The sequence below is a fragment of the Alexandromys fortis genome, unplaced genomic scaffold, assembly GCF_014885135.2.
Source record: "Alexandromys fortis isolate MF-2015 unplaced genomic scaffold, M_Fortis_MF-2015_v1.1 scaffold_220, whole genome shotgun sequence".
Classification (NCBI taxonomy): Eukaryota; Metazoa; Chordata; class Mammalia; order Rodentia; family Cricetidae; genus Alexandromys; species Alexandromys fortis.
The window spans coordinates 41037-64682 of record NW_026068099.1 but is presented as its reverse complement, the minus strand read 5'-3'; the positions used below and the strand labels follow the sequence as shown (position 1 = coordinate 64682).

At 40.5% G+C, this 23646-nt stretch overlaps 1 protein-coding gene across 3 annotated transcripts in view; it reads left to right on the top strand.

The window, feature by feature from the left end:
- Nucleotides 1–20933, top strand: part of LOC126489486 (nuclear body protein SP140-like protein) — a 102132-nt gene extending 81199 nt beyond the window's left edge. The window contains exons 13-19 of one of the 3 annotated variants that reach the window (XM_050123799.1): nt 510–557; nt 2057–2166; nt 10254–10359; nt 16672–16749; nt 16935–17078; nt 18649–18786; nt 19974–20933. In XM_050123799.1, the coding sequence (XP_049979756.1) occupies nt 510–557; nt 2057–2166; nt 10254–10359; nt 16672–16749; nt 16935–17078; nt 18649–18747 (585 nt within the window). In that variant the 3' untranslated portion in view covers nt 18748–18786; nt 19974–20933. Of the gene's footprint in view, nt 1–509; nt 558–2056; nt 2167–10253; nt 10360–16671; nt 16750–16934; nt 17079–18648 lie in introns of all 3 variants that reach the window. The other 2 variants (XM_050123798.1, XM_050123800.1) reach the window with 2 other exon arrangements.
- The last annotated feature ends 2713 nt before the right edge of the window (nt 20934–23646 follow it).

Below are 23646 nucleotides of genomic sequence, written 5' to 3'. Positions count from 1 at the left end.
GAGAGAGAGAGAGAGAGAGAGAGAGAGAGAGAGAGAGAGAGAGAGGAGAGAGGGAGAGAGGCTTCTTCCATGAACTTTCTCTTCTATCTCCCCACAACCACGTTTTCTGTTATGTGCTCCAAATCCATCAGAGCATGTAACACCCTATATATATCTATGCATGAAATATATATATGCATGCATATATATATATGCATGAAACACGTGTGTGTTAACTGCCTAGTCCTGGTGAGGAACAGCTGAATTGTGTCCAGTGGGAACAGAGATTGTGTAATGGTTGAACAACGGATTGTGAGGGAAAATTCTCAGGACTTGAGGAAGAGAGATGTGAGGTCTTTCCAGCTGCCACAGGCCAGTGTCTCTAAGTTGTATGCGATGAGAGGGAAATGGAGTTAGACAACATGGATCTGAATGGAAGATCCAGGCAGAACTTCTGGAAGGAGGTTCAATTCCCAATTCACACCTCTGAAATACAGATAACTACATGCTCGGATCCTTCTCTCTTGCAGAGAAACTTTCTCCCCAATTCTCCACGAATTTACGGCAGGAGAAAAAAGGTGAGTTCTCATCATGTGGTTTTACTCACAAAACTTCTTATTTTATGGTGTCTTGGTTGGGTTGTCATACTTAAAGTCACCTCTCCTTCCTTCCTCTACTATTTCTTTTCATGTTTTCAGCCTGTGTCTTCACTCAGGCTGTGTGTAAGGCCAGGTCTTCCTTCAGTGTTGACTCCTTTGAGCTTGAGATTATAAAAAATCACCGACATAGACTTCAATGGGCCATGAAACACTCCACACTGGGCTTCATAGCTCACTGAGAATTTGAACTTCAGGCCTGTGTATTATTTGTCATTTGCATTGTTGTCTCACTGGTTTGGACTCTGAACCACTGGGACATATCAATCACTCAGTTTCCTAGAAAGAAACTACCTCCTAACCTGGTCAATGACGACTTTAAAGTCCATATCCTCTACCTTCCTCTAAATTCTAAGAGTATCTCTTTCTGAATGACTCAAATGAGCTAGAATTGTCCAACCCACAGAACCATTTTTTATTCTTGAATGCAATGTTTCATAGCAACAGGGGGCGCTTGCCTCTTCTTTCGAGTAAAAACAGGATTCTCAGAGAAACAGAAGCTCTGATCCATTTTACTTTCATAATCCTCTCAGGGCCTCTTCATCTGCTCAGAGTCATGGGAAGTCAGAATCTTCTTTGTCACTCTCGGTATCACACGACTTCCCAGCTCTTGCAGGACGATTTAAGCCTCCTGGTAAAGGCTGGTGTGTGTCAGACAGTTTGGTATGATTACCAGAACCACTGTTTCTGTATGCTAACATCTGTATTGAGACATCTGGATTCTCTTTTCCCAAGTGAAGCCATATTTACTCATCTTTTAATGCACAATTGCCAAGGTGACTACAGGCCTTACATGTACATTTTCTTGGGTCATGTGGAATCTTCTACAAGATTCCAACAGCCTTTGCTTTATACCCACTTGGCTGGTCATCTGTACTCATACCCTGACTTCTCAGAGTCCCCACCACAGGCTCAGGGCTCTCTACGTACAAAACCCACTGTCTAAAACACTCCTCTGCAGACCCTTTCTTCAATTCATTGCCTGTTCGTGGCTCAATTACAGGATGTGGTATTCTCTTAGTTTATTCCATCAAATTGAATTCCTGGTACATCTCCCTTTTATGAGTTGATGCCATTTCTGTATGGAAAAATGGACTTAATATATTATTTCAGAAACTCATTTTTGTATATGATAGAAAACTTCATCAGATTACGTAAAATCTTGTTTTGTTGCTAGTCTTTCTGTGTCAGGATCTTTGGTTTCCCAAGGAAGATTGTTTTGGGATTGGTTCATGGCTCCCTTCCCTCAAACTTTAAGTCTTGTTCTGCAATTTACATTCCAAGCTGTTCCTTAGTGTCTCAGGAAGAAGCATCCATGCCCTTGCAGGTTCATTCAAAGGTGACACATCGAGGATTGCCACAGTAGTGGCTCTGTGGGTCTCATCTCTCAGTGATGTAACTGTTCTACTGTCTACATGCAGAACTCAGATGAATGTGAAGTGTGCCGGGATGGAGGAATGCTCTTCTGCTGTGACACTTGCTCCAGAGCCTTCCATGAAGAGTGTCACATCCCCACGGTGGAGGCTGAGATGTGAGTGAGATGTGGTTCCTTCTCTGTGTCCTTCTAGACACCCTTTCCTTGTCACACACATCACCCTTGTAGATTGTGAGCTTGTGCCTCAATATGGGGGGGGGGCGAGCAAGGGTTTGTTTAATCATTTATTTATTTAAATTTTATTTTACATTCCAACCAAAGTTTCCTCTCCTACTCCACTTCCACACCTCCCCATCACCCCCCAGCCCACCTTCTATTCTCTCCTCCCAACATATAAGGGCTCCTATGGGGCATCAATATTGTTTGGTATATTAAGTTGGGGCAGGACCAAGCCCCTTCCCTATATGTTAAGTCTGAGCATGGCAACCTCTCATAGAGAATGGGCTCTAACAAGCTAGCTCAAGTACCAGGGATAGATTCTGGTCCTACTATCAGGGGCCCCTCTGATATCCCAAGTTTTTATAACTGTCTCCTACATATGGAGAACCTAGTTTGGTCCCATTGAGGATCAACAGCTGTACAGCATTCCTGAATTTCCACCAGCTTGGTTCAGCTGTCTCTGTAGATTTTTTCATCATGATTTTAATCTCCCTTGTTTGTCGCGGACTGACTCTCTTGGAGATCGAAGACTGAGGGAGAACAGGGGTGAAGGCTTAGGAGAACCCAGGATTCGGCGAATGACAGACAGGCACAACTCTAATGAGATTTGAATCTGCTACGATTTTACTAAAATTCTAGCATCACTTTTAAGCGATTACAGAAGGAAGTTGGCAGACATAAAAGCTTACATAGAAAAATTTTTACAGACAGTTGATTATTCTCAGCAAGTCTTGCGGTCAGGGCCAGGTGGGCAGAGCTTTTCTTTGAAATTTGTCTCACACCACTAATCAACTGTGCTTTCTCATGGCCCTAAATCATACCTGCCCTCAAGGTAACCAAGGTAACCCAAACACCATTCTTCAGGATTCCACCCCCAGGGTTTGCTCCAATATCGAATGGCTGGCTTCATGTTATCAAGAATAGCCTGCCTTTCTTTCCTATCTAAAATGCACCACAGGTTTCTGGCTAGCCTCTCAGTAAATGGTAACTCATGCCATTCCATACATTTTCCTTCATAATTCACCCATCTTGTACCATATCTCCTATCATGAGCCCTTTCTGTTCTAGGGTATCCATAAATTCCCCCAGAGTCTTAATCATAACATTAATGGCCTGAATCAAGGGAGGGAACTGACGCATCAGTTCCTCCGTATTCAAGGAGCCGTTGGGAATGTTTCCTGGTTCCTTGAACAGATTAAGTTTTTGTCAAGAGAAAAGTAGAACAGAAAAAAAGATAGCAGAGCCAATGCAAGAAACCATCGCCAGGAACAAAGTGAACGAGGTCATTGAGGCTAATCAGGCACCACAACTCTAGCAGACTGCCAGGGAGCCGCTGGAGGCCAAGCTCCAGGAAGCATGAGCCCCTCATTTTGAGACGGCCACCACCTGAGAGGCATTTTGTCACACAGGCGAGACAGCCGTGGATGTGGCACTTGTTCATGTATTCCCTCCTCCCTCTCTTTGACTAGATTCCCAGAGTCTGGCTTGGAGCTTGGTTGCGGATCTCTGCATCTGCATTAATTACTGGAAGAAAGTTCTAACTTCTCTGGAGCTGTGGATTATAGTCTGGTTATTCATTTGCCTGCAAATTTCATGATGACATTGTTTTTTTTACAGCTGAGTAATACTCCAAAGTGTTAATGTAGCACATTTTCCTTATCCATTCTTCAGTTAAGGAACATCTAGGTTGTTTCCAGGTTCTGGCTATTATGAATAATACTGTTATGAATATTGTTGAGCAACTCTTCTCATGGTATGACTGAGTATCATTTGGGTATATGCCCAGGAGTGATATCACTGGGTCTTGAGGTAGATTGATTTTCAGTTTTATATAAAACCATTTCCAGAGCAGCTGTATAAGTAAGTGGTCATTCCCACAAGTAGTGGAGGAGCGTTCCCCTTATTTCACATCCTCTCCAACATAAGCTGTCATCAGTGTTTTTGATCCTAGCCATTCTGACAGGTGTAATATGGTATCTCAGAGTAATTTTGTTTTCCATTTTCCTGATGTTTACCATTTTCCTGATGATTAAGGATGCCGAGCAATTCCTAAATGTCTTTTTGGCTATTTGAGCTTCTTCTGTTGAGAATTATCTGTTTAGCTCTTGACCCATTTTTTAATTGGATTATTTGGTGTTTGTTGTCTAGTTTCTTGAGTTCTTTATGTATTTTGGAGACCAGTCCCTCTGTCAGATGTAGAATTGGTGAAGATCTTTTTCCCAATCTGCAGGTTGCTGTTTGTCTTGTTTTCCATGTTCTTTGCCTTACAGAAGTTTTTCAGTTTCAGGATGTCCCATTTATTGATTGTTGTTTTCAGTGTCTGTGTTACTGGTGTTCTATTTTGGAAGTGGTCTCCTGTGCCAACACATTCAAGGCTGTAACCTACATCTTCTATCAGGTTTAATGCTATTGGCTTTATGTTGAGATCCTTGATCCACTTGGACTTGAGTTTTGTGCAAGGTGATAGATATGGATTTATTTGCAATCTTTTACATGTCAACATCCAGTTAAGCCAACACCATTTGTTAAAGATGTCCTTTTCCATTGTACCTTTATGGCTTCATTGTCAAAAATCAGGTGTTCATATGTGTGTGGATTAACGTCAGGGTCTTCAGTTCAATCCCATTGTTCCTTGTGTCTGTTTTTATTCCTACCATGCTGTTTTAATTACTATAGCTCTATGGTAGAGCTTGAGGTCAGGGATTGTGATGCCTCCATAAAATCTTTTATTGTTTAAACTTCTCTTGACTCCTGAGTTTTTTGTTTTTCCATATGAAGTTGAATAATATTCTTTCAAGGTCTCTGTAGAATTGTATTGAAATTTTGAATCTGTAGATTGTTTTTGGTAAGATTGCCATTTTTATTATGTTGATCCAGTCTATCTATGAGTATGGGAGATCTTTCCATTTTCTGATGGCTTCTTCAATTTCTTTCTTTAGAGACTTAAAATTCTTGTCACACAGGTCTTTAATTTGTTTGGTAAAAGTTGCCTCAAGATATTTAATATTATTTGTGGCTATTATGAAGGGTGCTATTGTTCTGATTTCTTTCTCAGTCCATTTATCATTTGTGTATAGGAGGGCTACTGATATTTTTGACTTAATCTTGTATCCTACCACATAACTAAAGATGTTTATCAGCTGTAGGAATTCCCGGGTAGAGTTCTTTGGCATCATTTATATATGCTATCATATCATCTGCAAGAAGTGATAGTTTGATGTCTACCTTTCCAATTTGTATCTGCTTGATATCCCTTTGTTGTCTTTATTGCTTTAGTTAGAACTTTGAATACTATATTGAACAGCTATGGAGAGAATAGAAAGCCTTGTCTTGTTTCTGATCTTAGTGAAATCACTTTGAGTTTCTCTCCATTGAATTTGATGTTGGCTGTCAGCTTGCTGTAAATTACTTTCATTATCTTTACATATGATCCTTGTATCCCTGATCCCTCAAAGATCTTTACCATGCAAGGATGTTGGATTTTTTTTCAGCATCTAATGAGGTGATCATGTGTTTTTTTTCTTTCAGTTTTCCATATGTTGAACCAATCCTGCATCTCTGGAATAAAGTCTACTTGGTTATGGTAGATTATTATTTTATGTGTTCTTGGCTTTGCTTTGCCAGTATTTTATTGAATATTTTTGCATCAGTGTTCATGAAGGAGATTGTTCTGTAGTCCTCTATTTTTGTTGTATCTTTGTGTGGTTTGGGTATCAGGGTAACTGTAGCCTTGTTAAAGGAAGGAGTTTGACAATATTTCTTCTGTTTTATTGTGTAGAACAATTTGAGGAGTATTGGTGTTAGCTCTTCTTTCAAGTTCTGGTATAATTCTGCACTGGACCTGGCCCCTTGTTTTTTTTTTTTTTTTTTTTTTTTTTTTTTTTTTTTTTTTTGGTTGAGAGTGTTTTAATGACTGCTTCTATTCCCTCAGGGACTATAGGTCTAAATAGTTTTTCTGTTCTTGATTTACTTTTGTTATGTGGTCCCTATCCAGAAAATTATTCATTTCTTTTAAATTTTCAAATTTTGTGGAATACAGGTTTTTGAAGATTGACCTGATAATTCTCTGGGTTTCCTCCATGACTGTTGTTGTGTCCCTCTTTTCATTTCTGATTTTGTTAATTTGGATTTCTCTCTTTCTCCATTTTGGTTAGTTTGGATAAGGGTTTATCTATCCTGTTGATTTTCTCAAACAACCAACTCTTTGTTTTATTGATTCTTTATATTATTTTCTTTGTTTCTATTTTATTGATTTTAGTTATCAATTTCATTATTTCCTGGCATCTACTCCTTTTTGTTGAGTTTGCTTCTTTTTGTTCTAGAGATTTCAGGTGTTCTGTTAATTTGCTAGCATGGGATTTCTCCAATTTTTCTTATGTAGACATTTAGTGTTATGAACTTTCCTCTTAGCAATGCTTTTGTAGTGTCCTATTAGTTTGGGTATGTTGAATGTTCATTTTCATTGAATTCTTAGGAAGTCTTTAATTCCTTTCTTCATTTCTTCCTTGATCCAGGGGTGATTGAATGGGGCATTATTCAGTTTTTATGAGTTTGTAGGTTTTCTGCAATTTATATTGTTGTTGAATTCTAACTTTAAGCCATGGTGATCCGACGAGATACAGTGGATTATTGTATTTTTTTTTTTTGTATCTGTTAAGGTTTGCTTTGTTACCGAGTTTATGGTCAGTTTTAGAGATGGTTCCATGAGATGCTGAGAAGAATGTATATTCTTTTGTGTTTGTGTGGCATGTTTTGTAGATGTCTGTCAAGTCCATTTGAGTCATAATATCTGTTAGTTCCTTTTTTTCTCTGTTAAATTTCTTTCTGGGAGACCTGTCCAGTGGTGAGTGTGGAGTACCCACTACTAGAGTGTGGGGCTTGATCTGTGAATTAGTAATGTTTCTTTTACAATTGTTGATGCCCTTGTATTTGGATGTTTAGAATGGAGACTTTATCTTGTTGGAGTTTTCCTGCTATAAATATGAAATGTCCTTCTTTATCTCTTTTGATTAATTTAGGTTGAAGTATATTTTGTTAGATATTAGGATAGCTACACCAGTTTGTTACTTAGGACCATTTGATTGAAAAATCTTTTCCCAACCCTTTACTCTGAGGTAATGTCTGTCTTTGAAGTTGAGGTATGTTTCTTGTATGCAGCAGAAGGATGAATTCTGTTTTCATATCCAATCTGTTAGCCTGTCTTTTCTTTTCTTTTCTTTTTTTTTTTTTGATTTTTTTAGAGACGGGGCTTCTCTGTAGCTTTTGGTTCCTGTCCTGGAATTAGCTCTTGTAGACCAGGCTAACCTCGAACTCACAGAGATCTGCCTGCCTCCGCCTCCCAGGTGCTGGGATTAAAGGTGTGTGCTACCACCGCCCAGCTAGCCTGTCTTTTTACAGGTGAATTAAGTCCATTGATATTAAGGCATATTAATGACCAGTGATTGTTAGTTCCTGTTATTTTTTTTGTTTTTATTGTTGTTGGCGGTTTTGTGTGTGTATTTCCTTTCTTTGGGATTTATGGGTATGGGATTGATTATTGCCTGTGTTTTTGTGACTGTAGCTAAATTCTTCGGGTTGGAGTTTTCCTTCTAGTACTTTCTGTAGAACTGGATTTATGATTAGGTATTGTTTAAATCTGGTTTTGTAATGAAATATCTTGTTTTCCCCATCTATGGTGATTGGAAGCTTTGCTGGATATAGTAGTCTGGGCTGGCCTCTATGGTCTCCTAGTGTTTGCATAACACCTGTTCAGGACCTTCTGGCTTTCAGTGTTTCCATTGAGAAGTCAGGCGTTATTCTGGTGGTTCTGACTTTATGTGTTACTTTTTTTTTTTCCTTTGCAGCTCTTAATATTCTTTCTTTATAATGTATCTTTAGTGTTTTAATGATTATGTTGTGAGGGAACTTTTTTTTTGTTTCAGTCTATTTGGTGTTTCTGAAGCTTCTTTTACTTTCTTAGGCATGTCCTGATTTATACTGAGAAAGTTTTCTTCTATGATTTTGTTAAATACATCTTCTGTGCCTTTGAGCTGGACTTCTTCTTCTATCCCTATTATTATTAGGTTTGGTCTTTTTATGGTTATTTTCCTGGATATTTTGTGTTAAGAATTTGTTGGATTTAACACTTTCTTTGACCGATGAATCTATTTCCTCTATTGTATCTTCAGTGCCTGAGAGTCTCTCTTTGATCTCTTGTATTCTCTTGTTTATGCTTGCATCTGTATCTTCTGACTGTTTACCAAAATTTTCCATTTCCAGAATACCCTTGATTTGTGTTTTCTTTAATGCCTTTGCTTCAATTTTGAATTCTTAAACCATTTCCTTTATCTGTTTGTTTTCTTTCTCTTGGTTTTCTTTAAGGGGATTTGTTGATTTCTTCCAATTTTTTGTTTGCCTTTTCTTCCATTTACTTAAGGAAATTTTCATTTCCTCTTTAAAGGCCTCAATAATATTCATAAAATTATTTATTTTCTTTTTTGGATTTTTCGAGACAGGATTTCTTCCTAGCTTTTTTTGGTTCCTGTGCTGGAACTAGCTCTTGTAGTTCAGGCTGGCCTTGAACTCACAGTGATCGCCTGCCTCTGCCTCCCGAGTGCTGGGATTAAAGGCGTGTGCCACAATCATAAAATTATTTTTAAGGTCATCTTCACTGTTTCATCTGCTTTTGTATGTTCAGGTCTTGCTGTTGTAGAACGTCTTGTTTCTGGTGGTGCTGTATTGCTCTTTATGTTGTTGAGCGTATTCTTGCACTGTTGTCTACCCACCTCTTCCTCCAATTGGTACAGATGGAATTTGTGCTTCAGGGGGTACCTTTTCCTCCAGTTCATGACAGTTGGTGGCTCTGGCTCTGTTGATAGCTCATCCAGGAACAAGCAGAGCAGAGCCTCAGGTGATCACTCCTCCAGGTGCAGGTGGACCTGAGGCTCAGATGATTGCTTTTACAAGTGCAGGTGGGGCCATGGCTCTGGCAATCACTCCTCTATGTGCAGGCAGGTCTGTGGCTCTGGTGGTTGCTGAAGCAGTGGGATTTCTCATACAGAGGGTGGCACTGGATGCTAGTTGGGACACAAGTGATCTTTCCCAGAGGAACTTCTTAATATAGTTTCCATAACTGCTACTGTCAGTGCTTCTGGGCTGCTATGACAGATACCATACTCCCTCTATGACTCTTCTGGGCCAGAGCCAGGGCCACTGCTGTGCTCCCTTTCTCTCTGATGGCTTCTGGGCCATGGGCAGGACCAGCATCATGATTCCTGTTTCTCTGAATCTTCCGGCCTGGGTCTGTGACTGCTGACTTGCTCCCTCTCTGTGTGATGTTTTTTGGGCCTGGTCCACCAGCATGATTCCTCTCTCTCTCTGACACTTCTGGGTATGGGTGACCACTGCACTACCTCTCTCTTTGATGCTTGAACAAAGCTCTTAATAATAGATACCAAAGAGGAAGATACAGAGAGCTATTTCTAGATGTTGTCAGCAAGAGGCTGATGTTCTCTATGTTAGGGGAGACTTCTCTCCTGATACAAAGGCTGGGCCCTTTGTCTACACACTAACTACTACTGCCTTTTCCTCAAAGTTGCTCACCAGAACCCCTGGTCCAAAGGACTGATAGTGGCACATGCCAAGTTCTTCTGTTTTGTACTGATTCATGAAAGAAGGAAATATGACCACTACCCACATTTCACCAGGTTGTAATGGACTAATCAAGGTCTAAGGTTCCCAAAATTTGTGGAAGATCATTTTCTGTGTACAGACCTAATAGCCTGGCCTCTCTGTGCTCCCAGAAACCTGTGTTGGGAAATGTTGCTTCCCCAACTCACTATAAATCCAACTTTTTCCAAGGACTGGCTCCTGCCACAACTGTGATAAGAGCACGGGCAGCTTAAGATCCCACATGGGGTCCCTCAGAGCCCAGGGACCTCTCCCCCAGATGGCACCATCAGCCATTCTGAAAGCACAGTGGCAGGCATAGAACAGTGGCTGTTTTCAGGTCTTGTCCCCTGCTCACTTCATGTCCAACTTTTCAGGACACCATGGAGTTGCATCTTCTGCAGGATGCAGTCCTTAGGAAGCCAACAAACTCATCCGGAATCTGAGGTACTGCAGAGGTGGATGGCACCCCAGGAACAGTTGGTGAGTCCCTGTGAATCCCACACTTTTTCTTTCCCCTGAAAGAGCACAAACAGGCTTGGGGACAGAACAGCAGCAATGGAGCCTGCTCCTCCAAGTCACACAACAGAACCCATTGGCAGAGAACTAACTCAGCCTTTGTAAGTCTGTAACCAAGAGACACTCCTGTAGCAGAAACTTCCAGATGGGTCTGAGTCATTGGTTCCTTCCTCTTGGGAATGTGTATGGACTCTGTCTTTCTTTTTTTATTTTTTAAAAACTTTTTTTTTTAACATAACAATCCCAGTTCTCCTCACTCCCCTCCTTCTGCTCCTCCCACCTTCTTCCCTCCCCCCCCCCCTCCCCTCCTCAGAGACCTCCCTCAGGGAGTTAACAAAGTCTGTCACATCACAAGAGGCAGGACCAAGGCCCTTCCCCCTGTATCTAGGCTGAGCAAGGTATCCCTCCATAGGGAATGGGGTCCAAAAAGCTAGTCCATGTACTGGAGATAAATGCTGATCCAACTGCCACTGGCCCCACAAACTACCCAAGGCACACAAATGTCACCCACATTCAGAGGGTCTAGTTCAGTCCTATACAGGTTCTCCCAGATGTCAATCTGGAGTCAGTGAGCTCCCGCTAGCCCTGTCAGCTGTTTCTGTGGGTTTCTCTATTGTGGCCTTGACCCCTTTGCTCAGTTTATCACTTCTCCCTCTCTTTGACTGGACTCTGAGAGCTCGGCCCGGTGCTTAGCTGTGGATCTCTGCATCTGTTTCCATCAGTTACTGGATGAAGGTTCTATGATCACAATTAAGGTAGTCATCAATCTGATTACAGAGGAAAGGCCAGTTCAGGAACCCTCTCCACTATTGAATCTTAGCTAGGGTCATCGTTGTTTGTTCCTGAGAATTTCCCTAGTGCCAGGTTTCTTGCTAGCCCCATAATGGCTCCATCTATCAAGATACGTCTCTACTTCTTCTCCCTCTTTGTTCTTCCCCCAACTCTACCATCCAATTCCATCCTGCTCTCCCTCCTTCTCCCCTTACCCTTTCCCTTCCACCCTTCCCATTCTCCTCCAAATTTCCAATTTACTCAGGAGATCTTGTCTATTTCCCCTTTCCACTAGGATCCATATATGTTTCTCTAAGGATCCTCCTCGCTACCTAGCTTCTCTGGGGTTGTGGACTGTAGGCTGGTTATTCTTTGTTTTATGTTTAATATCCACTTATGAGTGAGTACATGTGCTGCTTTTCTTTCTAGGTCTAGATTACCTCATTCAGGATGTTTTTTTTTTCTTGTTCCATCCATTTGCTTTGCAAATTTTAAGATATTATTTTGTTTTGTTTTAGCACTGAAAGGTACTCCAATGGGTAAAGTACCACATTTTCTTTATTCATTCTTAGGTTGAGGTGCATGTAGGTTGTTTCCAGGTTCTGGCTATTATGAATATGCTTCTATGGACATAGTTGAGCAAATGTCCTTGTGGTATGAGTGTGCATCCTTAGGGTATATACCCAAGAGTGGTATTGCTGGGTCTTGATGTAGATTGATTTCCAATTTTCCGAGAAAACACTGTATTGATTTGCAAAGCAGTTGTACACTTTACACTCCCACCAGCAATGGAGGAGTGTTCCCTTTACTCCACATCCTCTTCAGCATAAGCTGTCATCAGTGTTTTTAATCTTAGTCATTCTGAGAGGTCTAAGATGATGCCTCAGAGTTGTTTTGATTTACATTCCCTGATGGCTAAAGATGTTGAACATTTCCTTAGTGTCTTTCAGTTGTTTGAAATTCCTCTATTGAGAATTCTCTGTTTATATCTATACCCTATTTTTTAATTAGAATTTTTAGTATTTTAATGTATAGTTTCTTAAGTGCTTTGTCTATTTTGGAGATCAGCCCTCTGTCAGATGTGGGGTTGTTGAATCTCTTTTCACATTCTATAGGCTGATGTTTTGGCTTGTTGATCATGTCTTTTGCTTTATAAAAGTTTTTCTGTTTCAGGATGTCTTATTTATTAATTGTTGCTCTCAGCATCTATGTTACCCATGTTACATTTAGGAAGTAGTCTCCTGTGGTAATGTGTTCAATGTTATTTCCCACTTTCTCTTCTATGAGGTTCAATGTGACTGGATTTCTGTTGAGTTCTTCGATCCAGTTGGATTTGAGTTTTGTGCATAGGGATAGATATGGATCTATTAGTATTAGTATGTAACATGTTGACATCCAGTTATGCCAGCACCATTTGTTGAAGATGCTTTCTTTTTTCCATTGTATAATTTTAACTTCTTTGTCAAAAATTAAGTGTTCAGATGTGCATGGATTAATGTCAGGGTCTTCAACCCGATTCTGTTGTTCCACCTGTCTGTTTCTATGCCGATACCAAGCTGCTTCATTGCTATAGCTAGTTCTATCTATAGTAGAGTTTGAGGTCAGGGATGGTGATGCCTCCGGAAGATTCTTTCTTGTACAGGTTTTTTCTTTGGTGTTCCTATGTTTTTTGTTTTCCATATGAAGTTAAGTATTATTCTTTTGAGTTCTCTGAAGAATTGTGTTGGAATTTTGAGGGATATTGCATTGAATCTGTACATTGCTTTTGTTAAGATTGTCATTTTTATTATGTTGATACTACCTATCTGAGAGCATGGGAGATCTTTCTATTTTCTGATACCTAAAGACTTAAAGACTTAAAGTTCTTGTCATACAGGTATTTTACTTGTTTGGTTAGAGTTACCCCAAGATATTTTATGTTGTTTGTGATTATTGCTAAGGGTGTTTCTCTAATTTCTTCCTCAGCCCATTTATCATCTCTATTTAGGAGCCCTATTGTCTGTTTGTTTGTTTGTTAATCTTGTATCCTGCCACATTACTGAAGATGTTTATCAGCTGTAGGAATTCCCTGGTAGAATTTTTGGGGTCATTTATATATACTATTTCATCCTCTGCAAAAAGTGATAGTTTGACTTCTTCCTTTCCAATTTGTACCCCCTTGATCTCCTTTTGTTGTCTTATTGTTCTAACTAGAACTTTGAGCAGATATGGAGAGAGTGGACTCCTTGTCTTGTTTCTGATTTTGGTGGAATCATGTTGTTTCTCTCTATTTACTTTGTGGGTTGTTGGTGTGCTGTCAACTGCTTTCATTATGTTTACATATGCTCCTTGTATCCCTGATCTCTCCAAGACCTTTATCATGCAGGGATGATGGATTTTGTTGAACTCTTTTTCAACATCTAATAAGATGATCATGTTGTTTTTTTCTTTCAATTTGTTTATACCTTGGCCAATTTTCATAAGTTGAACTGTACCTGCATCTCTGGGTTGAAGCCTACTTGATCATGGTGGATGATTTCTTGATGTGCTCTAGGATTTCATTTGCCAGTATTTTACTGAGTAATTTTGCATTGATGTTCATGAGGGAAATTGCTCTGTAATTCTGTTTCTTAGTTACGTCTTTGTGTGTTTGGGTTATAAGGGTAACTGCAGTCTTATAAAAGGAGTTTGGCAGTGTTTTTTCTTTATCTATTGTGTGGAACAATTTGACGAGTATTGACATTAGCTTTTCTTTGAAATTTTTGTAGAATTCTGCGCTGAAACTATTTGGTCCTTGGCTTACTTTGGTTGGGGGACTTTTGTGAACTGCTTCTATTTCCTTAGGGGTTATAGGTGTATTTAAATTGTTTATTTGGTCTTGCTTTAATTTTGGTATGTGATACTTTAGATAATTTTGGTATGTGATACAGAAAATTGTCCATTCATTTCCTTTAGATTTTCCAATTTTGTGGAGTACAGGTCTTTGAAGTATGATCTGATGATTTTCTGGAAATCCCCAGTGTCTGTTTTCATGTCCCCTCTTTCATTTCTGATTTTGTTAATTTGGATATTCTCTTTCTACCTTTTGATTAGTTTGGATAAAGGTTTGTCTATCCTGTTGTTTTTCTCAAAGAACCAACTCTTTGTCTCATTGACTCATTGTATTATCTTCCTTGTTTTTATTTTTATTAATTTCAGTCCCCAATTTTATTTCCTGTCATCTACCACTCCTGGTAGTGAGTTTGATTCTTTTTGTTCTAGAGCTTTAAGGTGTGCTGTTAAGTTGCTAGTGTGAGATTTTTCCAGGTTCTTTATGTAGGCACTTAGTACTATGAACTTTCCTCTTAGCGCTGCTTTGACAATGATCCATAAGTTTTGGTATGTTGTGCATTCATTTTCATTGAATTCTAAGAAGTCTTTAATTTATTTCTTCCTTGACCCAGCAGTGCTTCAGTTGATGATTGTTCAATTTCTATGAGTTTGTGGGCTTTCTGCAATTAGTATTGTTGTTGAATTCCAGCTTTAAGCCTTGGTGATCCAATAAGATATAGGGGGTTATTCCAATTTTTTTTTGTATTTGTTGAGGTTTGCTTTGTTACTGAGTTTGTGGTTAGTTTTAGAGAAGGTTCCATGAGGTGGTAAGAAAAATTTATATTCTTTTGTATTTGGGTGGAATGTTCTATAGATATCTGTAATTCCCATTTGTGTCATAGTATCTGTTAGTTCCTCTATTTCTCTATTAAGTTTTTGTCTGGCAGTCCTGTCTAGTGGTGAGAGTGATGTGTTGAAGCCTTCCACTATTAGTGTGTGGTGTTTGATGTGTGATTTCAATTTTAGTAAAGCTTCTTTCACAAATGTGTGTGCTCTTGTATTTGAGGCATAGATGTTCAGAACTGAGACTTCATCTTGATGGATTTTTTCCCTCCTATGTATATGAAATATCCTTCTTTATCTCTTTTGATTACTTTTAGATTGAAGTTTATTTTGTTAGATTAGGATAGCTATAGCAGCTTGTTTCTTAGGGCCATTTAATTGGAAAATCTTTTCCCAACCCTTTACTCTGATGTAATGTCTGTCTTGAAGTTGAGGCATGTTTCTTGTATGTGGCAGAAGAATAGATTCTGTTTTCATATCCATTCTGTTAGCCTATGTCTTTCTATAGATGAATTGAGACCATTGATATTAAGGGATTAATGGCCAGTGATTGTTAGTTTTTGTCATTTTTTTGTTTTTGTTGTTGTTGGTAGTATTGTGTATATGTTTTCTTTCTTTGGGATTTACTGGTGTGGGATTATTTATTGCCTGTGTTTTTATGGGTGTACCTAATTTCCTTGGGTTGGAGTTTTCCTTTTAGTACTTTCTGTCAAGCTGGATTTGTGAATAGGTATTGTTTAAATCTGGTTTTGTCATGGAATATCTTGTTTTCTCCAAATATGGTGATTGAAAGCTTTGCTGTGTATGGTAGTCTGGGCTGTTCCTTGAACTCTTAGTTTCTATAGAAGTCTGTCCAGAACCTTCTGATTTTCAGAGTTTCCATTAAAAAGTTCTGAAAGTTCTGTGTAATTCTGATACGTCTGCCTTTATATGTTACCTGGCCTTTTTCCTTTGCAGCTCATAATATTATTTCTTTATTATGTATGTTTAGTGCTTTATTTATTATGTGGCAAGCAGACTTGTTTTTTGTTTGTTTTCTTGCTTTTTGTTTCTTTTGGTCCAATCTATTTACTGCTTTGTAAGCTTCTTGTACTTTCATTGGCCTGTCCTTCTTTAGATTGGGAAAGCTTTCTTCTATGATTGTGTGGAATATATTTTCTGTGCCTTTGAGCTGGACTTCTATCCTTATTATTCTTAGGATCAGTCTTTTCATGGTGTCCCAGATTTCCTGGATATTTTATGTTAAGAATTTGTTGAATTTAACATTTTCTCTGACAAATGAATCTATTTCCTCTATAGCAAATTCAATGCCTGAGATTCTCTCGTCTATCTCTTGTATTGTTGTTTATGTTTTCATATGTAGGTCTCAACTGTTTGCCCAGATTTTCCATTTCCAGAATACCCTCGGTTTATGTTTTCTTTTATTGCCTCTAGTTCAGTTTTTAAGTCTTTAACCATTTCCTTCACATGTTTGATTGCTTTTTCTTCATTTTCTTTAAGGGATTTGTTGATTTCTTCCAATTTTTTGTTTGTCTTTTTCTCCATTTATTTTAGGGAATTTTTCATTTCCTCTTTAAGGGCCTCTATCATCTTCATAAAGTTATTTTAAAGATAATTTTCTTCTGTTTTATCTTTGTTGGACTATTCATGTCTTCCTGTTGTAGAACCACTAGTTTCTGGTGGTGCTCTATTGCTCTTTATGTTGTTGAGTGTATTCTTACATTGTTGTCTACCCATCTCTTCCTCCAATCAGTGCAGCTGGGGCCTGAGGCTCTGGTAATCACTCCTCTAGGTGCAGGTAGGGCCATGGCTCTGGTGTGGGATGGACTCTGCCTTTTTACGTCACTTTGATTGAGTCTCCTTTTCTTGCAGAAGTGTGAGTTTGTCCTCTTGAAAGTCTATTGCTGTTCCGAGAGTTCCTTTTTTTCCAAGATGCCTTATTATTATTATGTAAGTAATGGTGGCGAGCCCCGCCCCCCATCAATGGCTTTCATGATATCATATGACTGTGAGGGATACCTGTAGGATTGTGATGAAATCCCCCTGTACCTCAGACTCTGTTGTTTCTGTGGACATTCTGTGGAAGGTAAGCTGAACCATATCAGTCACTCTTCCATTGCTATTTCTGTCACCAGTTCAAAGAGACGTCCGAGGTTGTGCAGAAAGCTATGTGGTTGGACATCATCAAGAAAAAGCTGAGGGAGAGAGGTTACTCCCACGTGGAAGAGTTTGCGCAAGACATGAGGCTCATCTTCCACAATCACAGGACCACGTTCAAGGTCAGCATCCCTCTCTGGCTGGATTGTATCTTCTTTCCACTGGGTTACTCTTTCCCTTAGTTTCTGCTACCTGGAAAGTCTAGTTTCCCACACCTTCCTGTAAGAACGTAGCATAAGTCTGAGAGTGACAGACACAGTGGGGCATGCCCTGATTACAGCTTTCAAAGGCTGAATTAAGAGGATTGTCTCGTATTGAAACCCTGCCTTGTCTACACTATCGGATGTCACAGCTCTACCTCGACCAGCAAGGATGACGTGCGACACACTGGAGCTCTTCTCACTGCAGTTTATTCCAGGACTTTATTCACTTTCTCTCTCTCCCCGGGGAAACCTCTCCCAGCCCTTAAGTAGGCATGGGCTGCCAATCCCGGATTGCCAGGTGGGCATTGCCCATAGGTCCATGCATATGCAAGCAGCTGATAATCATTGCGTGATCATAGCATAGGTCAGGCCTTAGCCGTCTCAGGAGTTGATTATACATCTCCATCAGGTGTGACTCCACGCAGCTCGCTACAATCGGACCTATCTCAAACAAACAAACCCAAAAAAGCAAAAACCTGGCAGTAAGCTGTATTTTTTTGTTTCGTTTTGTTTTGTTTTTCAGTGTAAGATCTAGCAGGTATCTAGACACCATAAAGGTCCCCAGCATCAGAAAGTTCAAAGCCTGTCTACAGAGGAAAGTTAAGCTATCCTTCTATATATACACACATGAGAATCTATTTCTATTAAATAGTTTAAAAAATATGTCTGTGTGTTTAATCTGGGCATGATAGTACAGTATTTAAATACTAGCATATGGAAGGCAGAGACAGGCAGATCCCTGAGCCTGAGGCTATCCTCAGAGCAGGTTCCAGGACAACCAGTGCTACACAGAGAAATCCTATCTAGAAGAAAATGTGTGTGTGTGTGTGTGTGCGCGCGCGCTCACGTGAAGGCACAGTGTATGTACTTGTGACATTAGGTGCCTATGGACTAGGGGCATTAGATCCCCTAAACTGATACCACAGTTCCATGCCATGAGTGTTGGGAATTGAACTTGGGTCTTCTGTAAAATCAGTATATATTCTTAACCAATGAGCCATTTCTTCAGCTCCTAGCTTAAATCTTTGTGTGTGCATATAGATGTGTGTTGTATATGTGCACATGAGTCTGTTTATGTTCATGTGGAATTGCAGCTGCTTTTGTCATAGTACACATGAGGACCAAGTTAGAGAACAACCATGGGCTTTGCTCACATTTCACCTGATTTGATACATGGCAACCTGTCAATCACCACTGTGGAGGCTGGGGTTATGGATGTACACTACCAAATACTGGTTTCTGTGGGTTTGGGATCTGAACTTAGGTCCTCACACTTGTGTGGCAAATACTAACCCACTGAGTCATCTCTCCAGTCAGAGGATTTTCTGCTTCTAATGTTATCCTAGGCCCAGTTCTTAGAAATATCAAAGTCTGTTTCCTAACATATGACTGGACCACGAAGTACACAGATTCCACCAGAGGGTAGAAACGCCAAGAAGATGTCTCACTACTAACGAGCACCATCATTCTTGCCTTTGTTGTTTTCTAGGACCTCAACTTTGGTGAAATGGGACTTAGACTGGAGTCTGAGTTTGAGAAGAATTTCAAGGAAGTGTTTGCTATTCAGGACACAAATGAAAACAGTTGACTGATGTCACAGATGCTGCTGCTGTCCTTTTCTGGCCAGGTATTCCCATCTGCAGCAGTGAGCATTCTTTACTGATGCCATCATCTCCAGGGGATTCTCTGGGATCACATGCAGACAGCTGCAACTGGGAGTCACACCTCCAGGTCTTGTGGTCCATCCCCCTGCCTCCAACTGGAATAAAGGGTGTGCTAGATTGCTGCTCTCTGCTCCTCAAATCCAACTGGGTTAGCTCTCTCCCTGTGCATAAGTTGCTTACCTTGTCCCTACTCCTGAGAGTAGTTTACAATAAACCACAAGCTTCCAAGTCTTCAACTTATGTGGTGATACACTCCTGTAGCCCTAGCCCTTGGAATGCTGAGGCATGAGGATAGCTGTAAGTGTAATGCCAGCCTGGGATACATAGTGCATTTCAGCTACTCTGGATTATAAAGATACTTATTCAAGAGCAAACAACTCACCAAATAAGACAAAAAAAAAAAGGCCTCAACTATGAATCTTTTTCTAGGAGTCTCATCCTAAGATGATTGGTCTTAGAAGCAAAGCCTCAGGGTGGGATTCTAGAGTTGGGTCACTGTCCAACCAAAAGGTGATTGTGACATGTCAATAGGCCCTTGTGTGTTAAGCCAGATCAAAAAACAAATATTATTAGCCTGTAGAAAGGTGCTAATGACTTTGTGAGCTATAGGCAAAGTGGTATATTTGCTAGTGGATGGAGAAAAAGTAACTCTAAGGATGATGGGATTTGGTGGCTGTTAGTACTTTTTACTAATAGATTGACAGGAACCAAGCATTGGTGATGCATGCCTTTAATCTCAGCTCTCAGAAGGTAGAGGTAGGCAGATCTCTGTCAGTTTGAGGTGTTTCAGGATAGCCACGGTGGTTACACAGAGAAACTGTGTCTTGAGAAACAAACAAAAAAAGAAGAAGGAAAAGGAAAAAATAGAAATTTGACATGCTTAGACACAGAATTAAGTATTAAGGAAAGAGACACCCAGTCCTGCAGCCGTATTTTCAGATAGCAATAAAGGCATGTCCCAGGCCCTTACATTCAGAAAGACAGAACTCCAAGCAAAGACTGGATTCTAAGTTCATAAAGTCCCTTGTGCCAAAGTCAGGGTCTTGAACCTCAGGATGAGGTAGTGAAATAGTTATTTGGGAGAACTGTGAACTTGTTTCCTCTGAACCTACTTTGTCAATGAAAGAATTGCTTTGCTCTTTCTCGGAAGAAAGTTACCTCTGTCCCCTGTCTCGCTTGAATGAAGACTACGTGTGGCCTTAAGGATGATCCAAGTAGACAAGCCCTGGTGTGAGAGAGAAGCCACACACCAAAGAAATAGCAAGATTCGCAGACAGGAGGAGCAAGGAGGTTGTGTTTGCAGGTGGACACTGGTTAAAAAAGCTGAAATACTAAACTGGCTAACAGTATTAGCAATATTGATGTGTTCTTTTTTTTCTTTTAAATTTTTTATTCATTATACACACCAACCCCAGTTCTCCCTTTATCCCCTCCTTCTGCTCCGCCTACCTCCCCTCAACCCATCCCCCATCCACTCAACCTGGCACATTAAGTTGAAGCAGGACTGTTTGGATGGAAGCCCACCCCAGCCCCTGGCATCCATATATCTAAAGAGTCTGGCTTGTTTGGATGAGAGACACACCCTATGCCCTGGTATCCAGTTATTCAAAGAGTCTGGAATGTTCAAGTGGGGGCTTCAGCCTAAGCCCCCTCTCCTGGAGCTGCCTCAGTCCATGAAGGCATAAGTCACGAACAATGCCACACCAGTTTGGAATTATGATTAAAAGGGTGGTATTTATTTAAAGAGGAAAAAACTTACAGATCACAGTCCTGGCGGAGCAGGAAGTGAAGAGCGAGAGCAGAGGAAGTAGCCGCTTTTTTAAAGGGAGAGAGACCACGCCCCAATGGGCTGGTATCACAGCAGCTATTGGTTGGAGGGGCGGAAGGACCTCCCGCAACAAGTCCAGACTCTGTCTTCCCACCCCAACCCAAGAAAGCCTGCCAAACGGTGACTCCTCCCCAGAGATACTCAAGACATGGTCACAGGGTATTTAAACTGTCTCCCAGAGAACAAATACAGGGTTTTCCAGTCTTCCTTTCCTGTCTCCTCTCTGGAGGGTTGAAAAGCCATCAGGAGCATTTGTATCTATTAAACCTAGGCTTTGTCTAATTCAGTTTGATTTGGTCTTAATTATTGCATCGGTGCAGAGTCTTATGGGGGTGCAGAAACTTTTCAAGGACCAAGCCCCTCCCCCCTGCATCTAGTCACATTGCTTCCCACCAGTGAAAGGAACATATGGTTCTTTCAGGGGCTTTTGTACAAACATCTGATCTAATGCTGATATTTGGAAACCCAAGTCTCCATCACTGTCTCCCGAGAGAGGAGGCTATAAAGAGGTCAGGAAGTGTCCCTGCTACAATGAGTCCACTGGATCTCCAGAAACACCCAGCAACCATTTCCCCAGTTTCTAGAAAGAGCCAAAGCCATTTGTGCGGCCAGCACTAACCAGGAAGCCAGTTCTTAAAGAAACTGCATCTCTGCTCAATACCAGCAAACTAAGCCTATCTGAAAAATACAGCTACCAAGAACCTCCAATTGACTCCTGTTTTTGTGGGCCTAGAAGCTTCCCCCTTTTTTGCTTTCTTTGTCTTTATGTGGTAGTATATTGCTGAACGTTGGGTGCTATTATGTAACTAGAAATTGCACATTCATTTCCTGGCCACCCAGACCCGAATAATTATACAAAAGCTATATTAATTAAAGCACCATTTGCCTAATATCTCAGGGGTATCCCTAGCTATCTCTTATACCTTAAACTAAGCCATTTCTATTAATCTGTGTATTGCCACGAGATTGTGGCTTGCTGGTAAGGTTCTGGCATTTTTCTCCTTCAGCAGCTACATGGTGTCTGCCTAACTCCACCTTCTTCATTCAGTTTGGTTTTCCTGTCTACCTATATTCAGCCCTGCCATAGGCCAAAGCAGCTTCTTTATTAATCAATGGTAATAAAAATATTCATAGCATACAGAGGGAAATTCCACACCAAAAATAGCTATGGTTGGCAATCGGATGAAAACCATTCAAAGTTGCGTGAATCTTGAGTGAGAGTGGGGGTAGATAGTATGCTATCTTGCTGTGGAATAATCCTTTTTTACACTGTGAGTGGGTATTATTCTTGTGGGCTAATAAAGAACTAATTGGCTTAGAGTTGGGCTGGAAGAGATTGGGTGGGAGAGCCAGACTAGGAGAATGCTAGGAAGCAGAAGAGGAGAGTGAGGAATCGCTAGCCAGAATCAGAGGAAGTAGGACATGTACAAAATAGGCAACAAGTCATGAAACACATGGCAGCAAGTAAAAGAAAGGAAATGGGTTAATTTAAATATAAGAGTTGGCTAGTGAGCCTGAGCTATTGACTGAGCATTAACAATTAATATTAAGTTTCTGAATGGTTATTCAAGAACAGTTGCCAGCACAGGAAAACTCAGTCTACAAATGTCATTCCATTATGGGGCTGTAATTTCCTCATAAGACCTGACAAAGTCACTTGCTCAACTATATTCATAGCAGCATTATTTGTAATAACCAGGAACCCAGAAATGACCCAGAGACCCCTTAGCTGAAGAATGGATAAAGAAAATGTAGTACATTTACACAATGGAGTATTGCTCCGAGGTAAAAAAGTGACATTCTGAAATTTGTAGGCAAATGGATGGAACTAGTAAAAGTCATCCTGAGTGAGGTAACCTAGACCCAGAAAGACAAACACGGAATGTACTCACTCAGATAAATATTAGATACAAAGCAAAGGATAACCAGGCTATAATCCACAACTCCAGAGAAGCTAAGTAAAAAGGAGGACCCTAAGAAGGACACACATGGAGGGCCTCAGGAAGGAGAAATATTTAAGATCTCTTGGGTAAACAGGGAAGGGGTAGAAAGAGTGGATGGGGGAAGGTGGGGGAAGCAGGAAAAGAGAGGGAGGGGAATCTGGGGCTGGCCTGTAAAATGAAAAAAAAATAAATAAAAAGGACCTGACGAAAATTATAAAAGGATTCTAAACACACAAAAATGGAGTCAAGCGGGCAGAGCACTGGCGCAGGCCCAGGCGGGGCGGCACACCACCTGCGCAGGCATCAGCAGACCAGCGCAGGCAGTGGCAGACAGCAGGGACCGGCGCACAACACCAAGAGCAGATCGCCCTGCTACAATTAAAGCAAAGAGGTAAGCCTTTGGTTGGCGAGATCCCTAGCAAGGAAGACCCTTCTGAGGGGCGAGAGGGAACTGGGCCCCTGGCAGGAGCCAGGAAACAGAGCAACAGCATTTTGTTAGTGGAGCCCCTGGCCAACAGGGAAGCCTGACACGGTTCTGAAAGACCCATTAGATAGCTTCAATAGAAGGAAAATTGCAACCCAAGGAATTCAACATTGCCAACACTGCCTACAACAACTCAGGCATCTAGCAACCCTTCACCAGCACAACTCAAAGAAGGGAGACACACAAACTTTTATAACAAAAACAATAAGAATAACAATAAGAATAAGAATACATGGGTCATACCTAAATATAATAAAAGCTATTTACAGCAAGCTGACAGCTAATATTAAATTAAACAGAGGAAAACTCAAAGCCATCCCACTAAAATCAAAAACAAGACAAGGATGTCCACTCTCTCCATACCTCTTTAATATAGTGCTTGAAGTTCTAGCAATAGCAATAAGACAACATAAGGGGATCAAGGGGATTCGTTTTGGAAAGGAAGAAGTTAAGCTTTTGTTATTTGCAGATGATATGATAGTATACATAAGCGACACCAAAAACTCTACCAAAGAACTCCTACAGCTGATAAACACCTTTAGTAATGTGGCAGGATACAAGATCAACT